Below are 19771 nucleotides of genomic sequence, written 5' to 3' on the forward strand. Positions count from 1 at the left end.
TTTCTTCTCGATGGCTGAGAGTTTAAAAAAAAAAAAAAAAAAAAAAAAAAAAACAAAAAACCTATTTCCTAGGCTTGTGATGGCACTACAGTTATTATGTGGGAATTGATACAATCACCTGAAGATAAACCTGCGAGGAAATTATGTATATTCCTGAGAGCTGTTACTGCAGGAGTGGCCAGACTCAGCCAGTAGGGACCAGAAGTTTTCAACATTATATGCATCTTTAAGTTGTAGCTATAAGAATAATTGTAGTTAACTTAATAGAGAGAAGCTAAGATTAACTGCCAGAGTGTAAGTATTATGAATCCTGTCATTTCAGTTACATTTGTTTTGAGACTTGAGTCATATTCACCTATAGTAAGTGAATCTTTACTGATTCTATAAAATTTAGCAATGGAAGGGCACCATGGTGGCTCTCAGTCGAGCAACCAACTCTTGGCTTTGGCTCAGGTCATCATCTCAGAATTCTGGGATGGAGACCTGCATCAGGCTGGGCTCTGTGCTGAGTGCAGGGTCTTCTTAGGATTCTCTCTCTCTCTTCCTTTCCCTCTGCCCCGCCCCCACCTCACACACACTCTGTCTCTCTAAAATAAATCAAATGTTTTTAAAAACTTAGCAATGCCAGTTCTAATCTGGGTATTAAACATCATTTTTAGAGCACTTTATTCTTGGATAGTGTGCAGTTACTGATAAGATTAGTTTAAGCAACAATAAATAAGAGATCACCTAAGAGTTGCATAATTTGAATTCCATTATGAAGTTATACATCTCAAATGCAAATTCTGGGAACTAAAAACTATTAACCAGTGGCTTGTTGAGGATGTGCATGCCCAGCAAAACTGGAGACTGGAAACTGAGATTGGGTGGGGAAACACAGCACAATGGAGGGAAGATTACTCCAGATAGATAATCCATGTAAAATGTTGGTTTCAGTACCTAGCATATAATAAAGCTTCAATAAATATACAAGTTAGATTATTAAGAAAAACACAGGGGGAGAAATAGGATGAGAGTACAGAAAATTAAGAGTTTCATTTTGGACATTCATTTGTCTGGAGTGCATTTGTTTATGTAACTGAAGCACAATCATTTTTAGAAAATAGAAGTTCAAGAAAACACTCAAAGGGAGCATTGTGTTAAGAAAAAAAAAAAGTATTAACAACTGGGACACATGGGTCATGCAGTCCATTAAGCATCTGCCTTTGCCTCAGGTAATTATCCCAGAGTCCTGGAATCGAGTACCACATCAGGACCCCTTGAGCCTGCTTCTCCTTCTCCTTGCTGCTCCCCCTGATTGTGCTCTCTCTCTCTCTCTGACAAAATAAATAAATAAAATCTTTTTTAAAAGTGTTAAGAATTATGTCAACATATGAGAGACCAGCAAAAAAAAAAGTGTCTGGAGATTAGAAGGCAAAAAGATGGCAGGTAAACATGTATGTGGTATTAAGGTAAGTTATGAGAGAATGCTATGAATATTGGGTGGTTGAAGGTACACATTCTACTTAGAAATTTCCTAAACTTTAAAAGCAAGAAAACAAAAGTGATAAATTCTGGCACATATTATTTCAGTATGTTCTTGAGAACAAAACAGGACTATAGCATAATGATGATTGAATGTAAGGTAACTAAAAGGTAAATCATTCTGGACAAGGTAATTGAAGTAGTTAAAATAAACCTATCACTCTTTATCAGCCATGTACTTTCTAAGTACTTTGTATATTAGTCTTTAATTTTTTGATGAAGGAAAATATTATTTCCATTCTGTAGATTATAAAAACTGAGTCAAAGTGAAAGCAAGCCATGCTTGAAGAATGTGTTTAAGAGCTCAATCTGAAATTTTTTGTAGTTAGTGATATTAATAACAATATTTTGAAATGTGTTTCAACCTCAAATAACAGTTTGAAAACTAAGAAAAATTGTAATTATTTTTACATCCCTATATATCTTACATCCAACACATACATATTATCATTCTATACAATATATTTGTCATCAAAATACTTCCTGTCTTCCCATACCGCAGTAGGAAATTAGTGCAATTTTAAAAAGAAAATATGAAAGTCAGAGCAATGGGTGAGTGAGAAAGGAGTTGTTTAAGGAAATACATATTTTAAAAATTATAATACTAGAGCTCGCCATCTTCAGTAATGGATATGCAGAGCCTACATAGTGAGACTCAAACTATTTGTGATTTGTTCCTTATCAAAACAAAACTTCAAGGAAACGTATGAAGGTGATAATGAAAGTTTAAGATTCAGCTTTATGATTCAGTCTGTGAATAGGGACAAAATAATCTCACAAAACATTAGCAGTCAAATCTATCTGTTGGGAAAATCAAATCCCAGGTATAAGTAAAAAATATATAAATTGCAAATAAAATGTAATGAGAAGGAAGCACCCCATAATATTTTGGAGTGTGATACAGATTTTTCTGATTTTTTAAAATATCTCCTGAATTTACCAAAACCACCCAATTGTAGAACCTAGAATACCAGTGTATTGATAATATCTGTAAAAAAATTTTTGTAAATGCATGTGATTATTTGCTTAGTTTTTTTTCCCATTAATTACCACCGCATGTATATCAAATATACCTGAATTCTAAATGCAGATTGAATTGAAGTCAGAAGTCAATGATGAGAAACCGCACAATAACAACTTTTATCCTGTTGGGACTGACCGATGATCCACAACTGAAGATTATGATTTTCATCTTTCTATTTCTCACTTATATGTTGAGTATAACTGGAAACCTGACAATCATCTCCCTTACCTTCATAGATTCTCACCTTCAGAATGCCATGTACTTTTTCCTACAAAATTTCTCCTTCTTAGAGATCTCATTTACCTCTGCTTGTATTCCCAGATATTTGTACAACATATCCACAGATGACAAGACAATCACATACAACAATTGTGCCTTTCAGATTTTTTTTACTGACCTTTTTGGTGTAACAGTATTTTTTCTCCTGGCCAACATGTCCTATGATCGATATGTTGCCATCTGCAAACCCCCGCATTATGTGACCATCATGAACAAGAGGGTCTGTAGAAGACTCATCCTTGGGTGCTGGACAGCTGGCTTCTTGATCATTCTCCCACCACTTAGCCTGGGCCTAAATCTGGAATTCTGTGACTCTAATGTTATTGACCATTTTTTCTGTGATGCATTCCCCCTCCTAAAAATATCATGCTCAGAAACATGGCTTATAGAGCAGATGGTCATAGTCTATGCTGTGTTGACCTTCATTATGACCCTCATATGTGTACTTCTATCCTACATATACATCATTAAGGCTATTCTACGATTCTCTTCTCCCCAGCAAAGAAAAAAGTCATTTTCAACATGTTCTTCCCACATGATTGTAGTCTCCATCACCTATGGAAGCTGTATTTTCATCTATGTTAAGCCTTCAGCAAAGGAATCAGTGGCCATTGATAAGGGTGTGGCAGCCCTTACTACATCCATTGTTCCTATGCTGAACCCCTTCATTTATACCTTGAGAAACAAGCAAGTAAAACAAGCTGTCAAAGACTCAATCAAAAGAATTGCATTATTCTCAAAGAAATAATAGTATTTGCTAAAGTAGGGAACCACATTCATAAAAATATCTTTAGTTACTAAGTATATATCTTTAGTTTTTATGCCATTCCTTTCCAGCAAAGAGTCTATTTCAGAAAGCTTTCTTTAAAAAAAAAATTATTTATTTTTATAAGAGAGAGAGTGCACAAGTCAGGGGAGGGGTAGAAAGAGAAGAAGACTCCCTGCTGAGCAGTGAGCCTGACTAGGGGCTTGATCCCAGGACTATCATGACCTGAGCCCAAGGCAGACCCCCAGCCAACTGAGCCACCCAAGCAAAGCTCTCTGAAAAAGAAAATGTGGTACATTTCTAGGAAAGAAAAGAATGCTTCACATCTTAACAAGCCTTTACAAAACTGCAAACAAAACAAGACAAAATAAGCAGAACCAATGAGTTAATTGTATATTTTGGATAGAGTAAATGTGTCTATTGCCTTCTCCATTTCTAGCTTTTTTTTTTTTTTTTTTTTTTGACAGAGAGAGAGAGATCACAAGTAGAGCAGCAGGCAGAGAGAGAGGGGGAAGCAGGTTCCCCACCGAGCAGAGAGCCTGATGCAGGGCTCAATCCCAGGACCCTGAGACCATGACCTGAGCCTAAGGCAGTGGCTTAACCCACTGAAGCCACCCAGGCACCCCACCATTTGTAGCTTTTAAGAGCATTTTTGATGCCAGGGACCATTTCAGGCACTGGCGATAGAGTAGAAAACCTACAGGTTTCTTGCCCTTAAATGCCTTACACTTTAGAAGGGATAAGTGACTAGTGCATTAAATAAAATATGAATATCCTACAATTGTCAGGAAACAATCGTCAAGCAAAAGTGTGTATTTGGGATGAAATAATTATAATTCAGGTACCGGAGTTGGGCAGCAATGCTCTACTAGGAAGCAAAAACCAGGGGTTTTAGAGACAAAAAGGGAATGCTTGTATAAGTTGTCTACAAAAACTTTGGTGATAGCAGCAGAAAACTAATCTTGGCTAAACATAACTGGTTGCTAAGGCCATCCCTAAGCAAAAGTCCATTACTGTAGCAAGTTGTAAATACTCTTGCAGAGTCCTTGAGGTATTTGGGATTAGGCCAGGTTCAGAAGTTCATGGTTCTACCTGATGAGGACAAGCATACAGCCCACCTCTTTAATGGCCTCCCAGATGCATTTTAAAACCCCTTGACATCAATGATGCCATTTTATTTCACTTTTCACAATTATAAACAACAAAAATATCTTAAAGTGAAAAAAGGAAGCTATGACAAATGTTTGCCTCTTAATGCCAAAGCTGAATTATAAAATGTAAATTCTTACAATTTTGAATACTCAAAAAATCACTACTAGCAGTTTAATTTGAAGGTAAAGTGCTAACAATTATTCTTAAAAGACAAGTAAATTTTATTTATTTATTTATTTGTTTTGTTTTGGTTTGGTTTTGGTTTTGTTTTTCATTTTTTAATTTAATTTCTTTTCAGTGTAACAGAATTCATTGTTTATGCACCACACCCAGTGCTCCATGCAATCCATGCCCTCCATAATACCCACCACCAGGCTCCCCCAACCTCCCACCCCCCGCCCCTTCAGAACCCTCAGATTGTTTTTCAGAGGACAAGTAAATTTCTAAAGACAGTGGCTATATATCCATATCTGTATTTGTTTCTACACCTTTATAACTATATGCATTGGTTATTGAGAAACATGTAAAAAATAGAAAACAAGTAAAAACATGAAATGTATCTTAATTAGGAGCAGAAATGACTACCACTCAAAGGAAACCTATGGAAGCAGTACTTTCATCTACAGTACACAGTCAGCCATGGAAACAGTGGCTGTTAATAAGGGCATGACAGGGCTCCCTACTTCCTATGTTCAGAACTATTTCCTGGACCCCTTCATTGACACCTTGAAAAACAAGGAAGTAAAACAAATTATAATGACATTTCAGGGACCTTGACTGTGAAATAATATTTGATATATTTGATTACATAAAATATACCATTTAAATTGATTTATTTTTAATTTATAATATGGCTATAGAAATGTCTGAATTAAATATGTGGCTTACATCACCTTTCTATTGAAATGCTTCAGATATTTAAGCAGTGCTGGTTAGTAGTGGACTCGGAATATAGGTTCTGTTTATTAGACCCAAAATTCTGTATTTGACTAAAGAAAACTTCACCAAAGAAACACTTTTAGCAAAAAAGATGTTTTCATGAGACTTCTCAAGCAAAACTTACATGGAATGAAATCAGTATAAGTAACATTTAAAAATATTAACCCTAATATTAAAAAATGCTCCCAGAGACTTAACCTATAAAATGCTGTACATCTTTTTAATGTAAGATTAATAATGTACAAATGAAATTAATCTGTGGGTTAAGAATGAAAAGAACTTTCGAAAGAAAATACAAATGTAGTGACCACTAGCATAACTCTAATTTTCCTTTAAAAGTGTTGAACTTTCAAATATATATAAATTAAGATTAAAAAATAGGAATCTGAATATGTAAGCAATGTGGTTTTTTAAGAGCAACACTCCTTGGCATTGAGTAGGCAGGAAGGACGGCTGAGTGCAATGAGTTCAGGAACCCTGGGAAGCTCCTTTTAATGTAGGCAGAGCTTTTTGGCAACTCACTGTATCAATTGTTCTACAGCATTGACTTCAGTTCATACAAAAGCTCTGACTCTGGTGGAATCATTTTTTCCACATAATTTTTTCACCTTTACCCAACCTCCCATTTCCTTCATTTGTCTAGTCGATGCCTTCACTCCCAAGGAGACAATATTAAGAATTATAACCTCCTCATCTAGAACCCCTGATCTGACAAACTGGGTGTTTCCAGAGATGAGTGGACTTAATGACTAAGTTATTAGAAATTGTCAGTTTCTGGGAATTTCGATTGCAATAATAACCCTCACCTGTCTTGAGACAAGTTGCTAGAGGAGGCCTGCGTTATAGGAATAAAAGTCCCTTACTGCTTAGGCCCACTAATAATAGCTTACCTGAGGACCCAGACTGAAAAGTTATAGTCCTCCAGGTCTTGTTCTAAGACACCAGGGCTTTTTCAGTCCAAGGGTAATTACAACTAGTCTCCTAAATTCCTTAAAATGTCCAAAATGTTAAAAATATCTTTTAAAAAAATCTTAATATCAACAACAAATATTTTTGAGTGCTTATTCTACCCCAAGCTGTATGTTAAACACTTCATTTCTTTTCAATTTACATAGAGAAAACTTCATAATTCATGGTACTGTCTCAATCACATCAACAAGTATCAATTTATAGCCAACTTGTTTCATCTACAAACAGGTCTATTCCTTCCAACCCCTACTTGATTATTTGGCAGATACATACATTATTTCATATACATTTCAGCATGACTCTAAACATATAAATTTTTTAAACATTGATGATAATATATAATATAGCACATAATTCACTGTGTACAGCTTGATGAGTTTTCATAAGCACTGATACTCATGTAACCATCACACAGATCCAGATACAGCACAGTTTCAGCACCCCAGACATCTCTTTCATGCCACTCAATATCAATATCCTCTCAAATGCATCTGCTCCACTGACTTACAATGCCAAAGCTCAGTTTTGTATAATCATGACCATAAAATGAATAGGAATACACAGAACATACACTTCGGGGTCTAGTTTCGTTTGTTTGACATCGTGTCTGTAGAGTGGTCCAAGTTGTTGTGTTAGAAATTTATAAGTTCTAGTCAATTATAGAAATACAGCACAATTAATTTAGCCATCTCCTATTAATAAATATTTAAGCTGTTTCCTTTATGTGACTATTATAAATAAAGGTCAAAAAACATTCTTGTGCATGTTTTTCTGGCAGACATAAACACTCACATCTGTAGAATATAGAACTAAAAGTGGATTGATAGGCTATCTGTTAGCCATATGTTTAGCTTAGTTGATATTGTCAAACACTCAACACTCAAAAATAGTGTACTAATTTATCTTCCTATCAGCAACATATATGGATTATAATTGCTTCATATTCTTGCCAACATGAAACTTTGTCAGACCTATTAACTTTAGCCATATTATGACTGATGATGTTGAATACCCTGTTGTATGCTTTTCAGATATCAGACATCCTATTTTGTGAAGTGCTTATTCAAATAATTTGTCCTTTCTATTAGATTTCTTTCTATTTGAATTTATTTTTAGGAGTTTTATTGATTTTCTATATGTCAGTCCTTTGTCAGTGGCAAATACTGAAGTTATTTATCTCTTATCTATGTTTTGCCTGTTCATGTTGTTTATGTTAAATTTGTAAAACAAAAGATCTTAACTTTAATGAAGTCCAATCCATTTCATTTTTGTTGTTGATAGAGGGTTCTTTGGTTTTTTATTTCGTTTTGGGGGCTTTGTTGTTTCAGAAATCTTTGTTAACTAAACATCATCAAGGTACATAAGTCTGTTCTATTCTATAAGTTTCACTCACATTTCTCACAAACTAAGGTTAATGGCCCATGTGAAATTGACTTTTTCTATGGTTTGAGATAGGGAACGATGGTTTTTTTTCCATATGGATATCAAAATAACAGAATTATTTCTTGAAAAGATTCCCCTTTCTCCTTGAATTCAGTGGCAATTTTGTCATCATCAGTTGATATGTGAGTGAATCTTTTTGAGGTTTCATCATTTAATTCCATTGATATGCTTATCTCTGAAACAATACTATACTATTCTATTTATAGTAGCTTTATAATAAGTTTTCATATCGAGTAGTGTAATCCAAATAACTGTCTTCTACTTCCTCAAGTTTACTTTGTTCTTATCAGTCCTTTGTTTTTCATAAAACTTTAAAAACCTTGGCAATTTCTACAAGTAAAAAATTATCTTCAGTGATTTTAAGATCGCATTGAACCAACTGGCCAATTTGGGGGAAATTAATGTCATTATAACATTAAGAACTCTAATCCACTAAAACAGTCTCATTTGTGTCTTTAATTACTTTCAAAAATATTTTCATTTTAACTGTATAGAGGCCATGCACAATATTGATAGACATATTACTGGTATTCGATAGATTCATTCCTCAGCCTTTGATAATATGTTGCTATATTACATGGAATTTTCTAATTTTTATTTTCTAATTGTTTGTTGCTAGTTTTAGAGATACTCTTGTTTTTTAATATTGACTTTTATCTAGTAATCTTCCCAAATTTAGTAATTACTAATTCTTAAATTTAGTGATTAATTCTAGTGATTTACTGTGGTGTATTTTAAATATGTCAACACACAATCAAATAATATGCAATAGTGACAGGCTACTATATTTTTTTTCTTTATTGCTCTGTCTAGGTCCCCCCAGTAAAATGATAAATAGAAATGGTGGGAGTGAACATTCTGTTATATTCCTCAACTAAACAGAGAAGATTTCAGCATTCAGAATAAAATACTTAGGAACAAATTTAACTATGGAGGTGAAAGTCTGTACTCTGAAAATTATATAAAACACTGATGAGATAAATTGAGGATACAAATAAATGGAAAGATATTTGATGCTCATGGATTGGAAAAAACAATATTGTTAAAATGTCCATACTACCCAAAGCAATTGATTCGATGCAATCCCCATTAAAATACCAATGACATTTTTCACAGAACTATAATAAAGAACTGAAAACAATCTGAGGGCTTTGAAGGGGCAGGGGTGGGAAGTTGTGTGAGCCTGGTGGTGGGTATTATGGAGGGAACATATCACATGGAGCACTGGGTGTGGTGCATAAACAATGAATTCTGGTACACTGAAAAGAAATTTAAAAAAAATTAAAAGAAAAGAATCTTAAAATTTGTATGGAACCATAAAAGCCCCCAAACAACTAAAGCAATTTGATCCAAAAAAAAATGTAGGTATCATATGCCTTGATTTCAAATTATATTACAAAGTTATAGTTATCAAAATAGGATGGTGGTACTGTAATGAAAACAGGTAAAAAGATCAATGGAATACAATAGAAAGCCCAGAAATAAACCCAAACAAATGGTTAATCAACCTATGACTAAGGAGGCAAGAATATACCATGGGGAAAAGACAATTTCTTCATTAATGGTGTTGGGAAAACTGGACAGCTATGTGCAAAAAAAAAATTGGACCACTATCTTACACCATATACAAAAATAAATGTAAAATGGATTTAAGACTCAAATGTAAGACATAAAATCACAAAATTCCTAGAAGAAAACAAAGGCAATAAGCTCTCTGACACTGGTCTCAGCAATTGTGGGGAGGGGGGCCAGTCTCCTCAGTCAAAGACAACAAAAGTTAAAATAAACAAATGGGATTACATCAAACTGAAAAGCTTCTGCACAATGAAATAAACCATCAACAAAAAAAGACAAACTACTGAATAGGAGAAGATACTTGCAAATCATACATCTGATAAGAGGTTGATATCCAAAATATGTAAAAAAGTTACACAACATAATGTCAAAAAAATACACAATCCAGTCAGAAAATGGACAGAGAACTTGAATGGACATTTTCCAAAAGATATACAGATGGCCAACAGGCACATGCTCAACTTCTCTGATCATCAGGGAAATGCAAACCAAATCACAATGATATACTACCTCATACCAGTCAAACTGGCTATCATCAAAAAGACAAAAAGTAACAAATATTTGTGAGGTTATAGAGAAAAGGGAACTCTTATCTACTGTTGGTAGAAATGTAAATTGGTCCACCCACTTTAGAAAACAGCATGCAGGTTCCTCAAAAAAATAAAAATAGAACTACCAAATGATTAAACAATTCCACGTCTGAGTATTTATCTGAAGAAAATAAAAACACCAATTTGAAGAGACATATTACTGCACCCCTATGTTCACTGTGGCATTATTTACAATAGCCAAGCTATGGAAGCAACTTATGTGTTCATTGATAGATGAATGGATAAAGAAGGTAGGATATATATATATATATATATATATATATATATATATATATAATGTGTAAAATGATATATTATTTATAATACATATTATATATACATGTTAATATGTATTAATAAAATATAGTTATATAATTATATGTATTATATAAATAATCTGTAATGGACTATTACCCAGCCATAAAAAAGATGAAATCTTGCCATTTGTGACAACATGAATGAAACTGGAGGGTATTATACTACATGAAATAAGAGAAGGACAAATACCATATGATTTCACTTATATGTGGAATCTAGAAAACAAATGAATGAAAAAACAAAACAGGGGTGCCTGGGTGGCACAGTCAGTTGAATGACCCTTGGATTTGGCTCAGGTCATGATTGTAAGATTGTGAGATCAAGTCCCCACGTTGTGTTCTGTGCTCAGCACAGAATCTGCTTGAGACTCTCTCTCTCTCTCTCTTTCTGCCCCTGCTCCCAGTGCTCTCTCTCTAAAATAAATAAATAAATCTTTAAAAAAACAAAACAAAATAGAAACAGACTCATAGATAGAAGAAATGGTTTCCAGAGGAGCTGGGGATTGGGTGGCAGGTGAAAGAGGTGAAGGAAATTAAGAGGTACAAATTTCCAGTGATAAAATGAATCATGGGGATGTAATGTACAACACAGGCAATATAGCCAAGAATGTTGTAATGATTTTGTAAAGTGCCTGATGGTAACTAGACTTATCATGAGGATCATTTTTGATGTATAAAAATATTGAATCACTGTAATTTACACCAGAAAAATAATATAGTATGTTGTATGTCAATTATATATTACTAAAAAAATTAATAACATGTTTTGTAGATTCTCTTTATCAGACTAACAAACTTTGTTTCTATTCCCAGTTTGCAGAGAATGTTTAATAATGAATGGGAATTATAGTTTATAAAATGCTTTTTTCTACATTACTGAGATTATCATATTTTTTCCTTCATTCTACTACTGTGGTGGATTGTATTTATTGATTTTCAAAGGTTAAACCAACCTAGAATTTCTGTAATAAACCTCACTTGATGGTTACACATATCATTTTCTAACACTCTGTTTAACTTTATAATTCATATTTAAGGATTTTTATGATTATTATGACAAAAATCAACCTCTAATTTAACTTCTTGCAAAATTGTTTCCAATTTTGGCATGAAAGTTATTCTGCCCGCATAACCAAGTTGAGAATTATTCTTCCTTTTACTCTTCTCCGGATTGGTTTATATAAAATTAGTATAATTTTTTCCTTACATATTTTGAACAATTTACTAGTGAAGCCATTTGGCCCTGAATTTTCTTTGTGAGAATATTATTAATTATGGAATCAATGATTTTGACTTACATTGACATATCTTTATATTTTCTTTTTCTTTCTGTCTAATTCTTTTAGTTGTGTTTTTAACATAAGTTAACATGCTATTTTAGGTAAGCTGTTTTATTGGCTTAATGTTCTTTATGACATACTTTATTATCTTTTAATATTTGTTGCATCTGTATTGATATTCCTGTTTTTCATTTGGATAATTTCCCCTTTTTATTCTTTTGCTTCTTCTTGACTACACCTACAAGTTTAACTTTCTTAAAAAAAATCATTTTGTAATTGCATTTATTTTATATTATATTTATTCTCTATACAACTGATTTTTACTTTTATTATTCTTCCTTCTAACTATTTTGTTTTAGGTCATTCTTCTTATAGTCTCTTAAAGTGAATGTTTAGGTTACTGGTTTTCCACTATATTAAATCTTCTAAATTTTATATTTAAATAAAAATTTCCCTCTACACAATGGTATACTGCACACATTTTGATATGTTACATAACATTGTAAGATGAAAGAAAAGTTACCATTACAACCCAGATCACAAGAAATTGCTAGAGCATAAACTATAGTTTTTTTCCTAAGTGCACAGGATTAATCCAAAGAAATAATATGAAAATGAAAAGCAGCAGTGAATGACCCAACCAGGTGTTTATTGTGTAAATATAGTAGCTTGATGTGAAAACTATATGTGATAATTAAGTTAATAAACGATTGAGTTTATTAACAAATGAAAACATATCTTTACACAAATTTTAAAAAACTATATATGAATCTATATAGACCCACCTTAGGAAGTGCTGAAAGGGGAAGATGAAAAATATATTTTTATTTTTTAAATATTCATATATGTTCATATAATTCCTTAAAATATTAAAAAGAATTAGTTTTTTTGAGTTTTCTAATGTTTTCCTATTTTATCCTTTGTAATGACTGAGAAAAAATGATTATTGGAATAGAATTGTGATCTTTCACCTTCCAGATATTTTAGGGAAGAAAGGCAGGAAACGCAGACTACTTCTTGACCATCTGGTTTTTTACTTTGCATCTTGACCTGTGTCTGTTGTTATTATCTTTGTGTCTCTAAGGATACTGCCCCCACTGCTGCATCTTTTAGGATTTTTGCCCAGATTCATTACAAAGGCTAATTAGTGATGTTTGAAACTGGGTCACCAAGGACTCAGTTGTTTATTATTTAGTTTGAAATTTAGCAAATAAATGAAATATAAATCTTAATAGTGTAAAAAAGCCTCTTATCCTTTCCAGAGAAGTCATAATGCTGACTTCAAAACAAGTGGGGGAAATGTTTTAACTATATTTTACTTTCAACCAAGAGAGAGCTAGAAAATATTTCCTAGGCACAAAGAGGACCAAAATTCTTGGTCTGAAAGTCTCAGTGTGTTGAAGATGAAAAATACAAGGGGTTCTAGGCTCTCCCAGTGCATCAGTCAGGGTAAGTAGATTCATAAACTGAGAACCTAGTAAATCCCACACAAACCTTTTCTAATAGATTGTCTTCATCAAATTAGCTTTTAGAGCTCATTGTTAAATAATTAACTGAAGGTAAAATTAATCCTCGGAATGGTAAGTATAGGGGACACTTCATTTTACTTTTTATCTTTACTTTTTTTTTTTAAGATTTATTTATTTATTTATTTTACAGACAGAGATCCCAAGTAGGCAGAGAGGCAGGCAGAAAGAGAGGAGGAAGCAGACTCCCCACTGAGCAGGGAGCATAATGCAGGGCTAGATCCCAGGACCCCAAGATCATGACCTGAGCCAAAGGCAGAGGCTTAACCCACTGAGCCACCCATTTAGCCACCCCTAAAATATAAAACTCTTTTAAAGATGAAAACTGTTTTCTTAAACCTTGTCTCTTAAAGACAGCATTAGTGAATGGAATAAATGAAAAACATTTTGGAACAAGGGTTACCACCTAGAGGGTACAGGAAAGAGCACAGTACCATGTAAAGCTCTAGGAGCCACTGGAGTGAGGAATAACAGATTGAGGAAGTTAAGCCGACTTAAGAGTATCTTCCCACTTCATTAAAATTATCTATTGTAGTTATTATGGTGTGCCCCTGGGATATCCTGGGAATATCAAAGTTCTTCAAAAAAATCATTGTCACAGGAGTCCAGTGAAGGTGACAGTAAACCTTGGGGTTTAGTTGTAGTAACTGGGCCTACAGTGAGAGATGATCCTGCTCTCATCTCTGGAGAAAGTGAGTATTTTACAGGACAAATGAGAGTGAGTCACAGCACAAGCTAACTGATTTTTGCCAGGAGATTGAAAAGCATATTACCTTCTATCCATTTATATAAGAGACACTCAAAACCTGGATATACTAGTTCAAAACAAAAAGTTTTTGAGGATGCTAGTAACACTAAGTGTGATAGCTAAGGAAAAACTATAGAACAACTATTAAGCCAATGCAAAAATTAGCGAGTTCTTAAACTTCAGTTTCAAAATATGCATTAAAGAGATATAAATGAAAATTTAAGAGGGAAAAAAAATCTTCCTCTGTGGAAGACAAGAATGAAAGTTTTAAATGTAAACTGAACAGTTGACTATTTCATGGTGTAGATTGTGTGAATTAACACCCAACAGCACTGACCTTTATAAAATATGTGTCAATAATCTTGAAAAAAGACAGGGTACATTACAGTAATTTTAGCACAGATACAATTAAAGTGGCATAGTGAGTTGAAGGAAACCATGACAGGAATGAAGTTTGTAGATGATACCTTTGTAAATGTATACAAAATTTCTAAGTGAGTATCTTTTTCCTTGAAATTTCATTTGCAGGAATTATTATAAAGTCATGCCATAATGTTCATAAAACTTGTTTTTTGAAGACATTCCAACCATTGTAGAAAATAAAGATTCATAAAAGGGTGTTGGAAATTGATTAAAAACTTTAGCTATTTTCATATAAATTTTTGAAATAGTAAGAATCTACAAAAATAAAGAGCATCAGAAACAATGAATACCCAAATTTGTATCAACATGGATGGGACTGGAGGAGATCATGCTGAGTGAAATAAGTCAAGCAGAGAGAGTTAATTATCATATGATTTCACTTATTTGTGGAGCATAAAGAATAACACGGAGGACATTGGGAGATGGAGAGAAGTGAGTTGCGGGAAACTGGAGAGGGAGACAAATGATGAGAGATTGTGGACTCTGAGAAACAAACTGAGGGTTTTGGAGGGGAGGGGAGTAGGGGTTGGGTGAGCCTAGTGGTGGGTATTAAGGAGGGCACGTATTGCGTGGAGCACTGGGTGAGGTGCATAAACAATGAAATTTGGAACAGCAAAAAAAAAAAATTAAATTACATTAAAATTTAAAACCTGGAATTACATAAATACAGTGGACTGAAATTAAATAGAATTAAATGAAGTATATTTTATAATAGAAATCTAAAAATATTTATATTTTAATAAAAAATAGCACGTGAAAAATTATTTAAATATATAAATTTTTTTTACCTCCAGTTTCAATATATTACTGACACAGTCCTCAAGAAAGCAAAACAACTACCAAGAAAAATACAACTATTTACCTGTTTGAAAGTTAAAGCAAGTCACAGATGCCATTTAATAGTTCAATCAGCATGAAAGGTAATAACATTCATGCATATCATGAAACCACCACCCTCTTTGCTTTTATTACCTTTCATGCTGCCTGAACTATTAATGTTAGATACTGGTACATATAAAAGTTTAATAATTAAAATTAGTGACAAAGCAGTTTCTTTTTTTAAGATTTATTTATTTATTTGAGAGAGAGAGAAAGTGGGGATGAGGGGCAGAGAGAGGGAGAGAGAGAATTTCAAGCAGACTTCCCATTGAGTGCAGAGTTTGACCTGGGCTTGATCCCACAACCCCAAGATCAGACCTGAGCCAAAACCAAGAGTCAGACGTGTTAACTGACAGCACCACCCAGGCGCCCCAGAGAGAAGTTTCAAGACGAAACCCAAATAGGACAGAAGATAGCTTTGCATATGTAGGCAAGTGAATAAGATATATATGTATTTATACAACAATATGTCTTACCATTGACTATAAGCCTAGGATTGTTACTTTAAGAGCTATCCCAGTAAAAAAGACAGCAGTCCCTGATTTCAACAAACTCAACTTCTCACTGAAAGTGCTAAGATGGAAGTAACAATTATTTGTTATAAGAGCACAAATAAGGACCAGTCAATACAGACATGAAGTTGAGAAGACTTCTCAGTAGAAGTGATGCTCCAAGTGAAGATCACAAATAAGTAGTTGTACCTGGGTAGTTTTGGAGACTAGGAAGTAAAGATGGAATGTGGAAGGACGGAGAGAGAGATGTGGAGGGAGAGTTGTTTTTTTTTTTTTTTTGCAGATAGTGTAAAGCACTTGACACAAGACCTGTGACATGAAAAATTGTCAGTAAATATAATCTATTCCTCTTATTATAAGAAATGTGGAGTAGAAAGAAGATATCACTTACACAGACCATAAATCCCAGTTAGAATTTTGTGGTTTTGAGGTCATGTCACACGAATTACCTGTGGGACAGAGACAAAAGTAGCTGACATATATGAAGCATACACTATGCATCAGATTTTATCATAAATATATTAGCTCATCTAATCACTTTAACTGTATATGGTAGATACTCTTATTATCTCCATTTTATTGATTAAAAAACCCTGAAGGCCTGAGAGGTTGGGAAACTTGCCTGAAGTCATAGAGATGAGGGCAGGAAAGCCAGGTATTGCATGATGGAGGTCTCACAATAGGTGTGCTCTTAATCAGCATGATGCTGCCCCTACAGTTTAGAGTGAGAAAGAGAGTATAGACAGGTGTGTGGAGAGTATATTCAGTATTTTTAATTTGATCTGAACTTAGTGATAATGAGGTATTACAATGTTTCCAATACTTAAACAGAATGAAATAGGTGAGGTTTTTTTCCAGCTGTGTATCATTGGTGCCAACAGTTCTTCATATGAAGCAGATAAATTGTGCATTAAAATACTCTCTGTATCATGTGTCCGGTGGACACTGAGTGTAAATTACATACCACCAGAGAAACTTAAGAAGAGAGTCAGAGGAGTGATCCAACAATTTAGAAGTTGCATGTTAAAACATGAAATAAGACATAAAGACATGTTTGGTCATCGTGCCACGATGCCAAATACAAGTCACAGATGGATCAGCAGCTCCTGATGAAATCCAGATCAACTGTTATAGATTTCCATTTTATCATGACCAATTCTTCAAGAAAAGGCATAAAACAAACTAAATTGAGATATTCATCTTTGAAATAAAGAAGAAATGCAAGCTATAAGAAATCATAATTTTGCTGAATCACAATCTAATCACATGAGAAAATCCATTCTTGGGTATAGATTAAAGCTGTGAGGAAAAAGAAAATGAGATGGTAGAACAGTTTTTTTTAAATATGTTTAAAAATCTATCACAAAACTGCCAAAAGAATAAAATAAAATAAAATACACAACTGAGTAGCCAGAGTATTGGCAATATCAATTACTAATTTATAGAAGAAATCACATGTTCCTTTGTATGCTATCTCTGGTAGTCACTGTTTATTGCCATATAGCTTTGATACATTCTATTCAAATAAAATATCTATAAATTTTACATCAAATTGAATAAAATTTAGTAGTCAGTGATGAAAAATCACACAGTAACAACTTTCATCTTCTTAGGACTGACAGATGACCCTCAACTTCAGATCCCAATTTTTATATTTCTATTTCACACTTATATGTTGAGTATTACTGGGATTCTGACCATCATATCCCTCACTTTAGTTGACTCTCACCTTAAAACACCAATGTACTTTTTCCTCAGAATTTTGCTTTATTAGAAATTTCATTTACATCTGCATGTATCCCTAGATATTTGTACAACATAGCAACAGGTGACAAGGTCAATTACATATAATATTTGTGTTATTCAAGTTTTTTCATCGACATCTTTGGAGTAACAGAATGTTTTCTCTTGGCTACAGTGTCTTATGACCCCTATGTAGTCATCTGCAAACCCCTGCATTATGTGACCATCATGAACAACAGAGTCTGCAAGAGGCTTGTCCTCTACTGTTAGATGACTGACTTGATCATATTCCCACCACTTTGTTCCTAAATTTGGAATTCTGTGATTCAAATGTCATTGATTATTTTTTCTGTGATGCATCTCCAATCTTGAAGATTTCATTCTCAGACACATGGCTCATAGAGCAGTTGGCTATTGTCTGTGCAGTGCTGACTTTCATTCTGACCCTTCTATGTGTTCTTCTGTCTTACATTCACATCTTCAAGAACATTCTACAATTTCCCTCTGCCCAACAAAGGAAAAGAGCTTTTTCTACTTGTTCCTTTCACACGATTGTTATTTCCATTGCCTATGGAAGCTGTATCTTCATCTACATCAAACTTTCAGCAAAGGAATCAGTGACTATTAATAAGGTCGTGGCAGTGCTAATGTCATCCATAGCTCCCATGTTGAACCCATTCATTTACACTCTAAGAAACAAACAAGTGAGACAAGTCTTCAGTGAGTCCTTCAAAAAATTGCATTGGCATCAAAAAAGTAAAAAATGCTCAAGTTCATAGATTAAATAACTAGCTAAGCATAAACCATCAAACTCTTAATCTCTTTGTCTCTTTTTAACATGATCTCTATTTAGGTTAACTTTCTCAAACATTTTTTTTTCTCCCAGAATTAATATATTTCACCACCTGAGTTCACTCCTTTAACTCTCCACCCTGCAAAAAAAACCCAGGATCTCAATCAGAAGACATGATAATAATTTTCTATTAAATGTAAGCCTGATGTTACTTCTAATCTCACAAACAAAATTGCAATGCAGAAAAATAAAACAAATGAGAACCAAACAGGAAATAAATAGTTTATCTTATATTTACTTGGATTTGTAAAAAATAATTGATTTAAAGTTCTCTTCTAATCATCTAATCTAAGTGTTGCTGAATTTTAATTGACTAATAAAATTTATTGAGTACCCAGAGTTGGCAGGTCAAGTTCGTGCCAAAAAAAAAAAAAAAAAAAAAAAAAAAAAAGTTAAGTAGTCATATGCCCAACACAGCGTTTGAACTCATGACCTTGAGATCAAGACCTGAACTGAGATCAAGAGTCAGAGGCTTAACCAGCTGAGCCACCAAGGCACTGCTCTAGGTAGAAATTTTTAATTAGTAATATCCCTGATTGTACTCTTCTCAGTATTATTTTTTTTTAAAGCAGCAGTGGTAGGGGCAGAAGGGGTTAAATGGGTGATGGGTATTAAGGAGGACATTTGTGATAAGTACTGGGTGTTATATGTAAGTGATGAATCACTAAATTCTACACCTGAAACTAATATCACACTGTACGTTAACTAACTGAAATTTAAATAAAAACTTGAAAAAGAAAAAAAAGCACCACTGCCAAAAACTAATATGATATAATTGAAATGTAAAGAAAATAAAAATAAATACATTCCAAATAAATGTGTCTTAAGTGGAAGTGGAATTTGATATCTAGGATCCTGGAGTTTATTGGTAAATACACACACACTCATATAAAAATGCTGAAATTTTAAAAGTAAAAGATTCACAGACTATACAAAATATATAATGATTTAAATGTGAGAAAAAGCTATTTTCTAAAAAGATATGATAAGTTCAGTGTCAAAATGTTAATTGCTATTGAAGAATTAAAGAAGTTGTTAAGGGGCGCCTGGGTGGCTCAGTGGGTTAAGCTGCTGCCTTTGGCTCAGGTCATGATCTCAGGGTCCTGGGATCGAGTCCCGCATCGGGCTCTCTGCTCGGCAGCGAGCCTGCTTCCCTCTCTCTCTCTCTGCCTGCCTCTCTGTCTGCTTGTGATCTCTCTGTCAAATAAATAAATAAAATCTTTAAAAAA

The 19771-nt window shown here is 33.7% G+C and overlaps 1 protein-coding gene and 1 pseudogene across 1 annotated transcript; both read left to right on the forward strand.

The window, feature by feature from the left end:
* The first annotated feature begins 2636 nt into the window (after window positions 1-2636).
* LOC123946676 (olfactory receptor 6C2-like) lies at window positions 2637-3575 on the forward strand. The gene has a single exon (XM_046012320.1). The coding sequence runs from the start codon at window positions 2637-2639 to the stop codon at window positions 3573-3575; it is 939 nt and encodes a 312-aa protein (XP_045868276.1).
* A 13947-nt stretch (window positions 3576-17522) lies between these two features.
* Window positions 17523-18468, forward strand: LOC123946433 (annotated as a pseudogene).
* Window positions 18469-19771: the final 1303 nt, after the last annotated feature.

Source organism: Meles meles, chromosome 7, assembly GCF_922984935.1.
Source record: "Meles meles chromosome 7, mMelMel3.1 paternal haplotype, whole genome shotgun sequence".
NCBI classification, from domain to species: Eukaryota; Metazoa; Chordata; class Mammalia; order Carnivora; family Mustelidae; genus Meles; species Meles meles.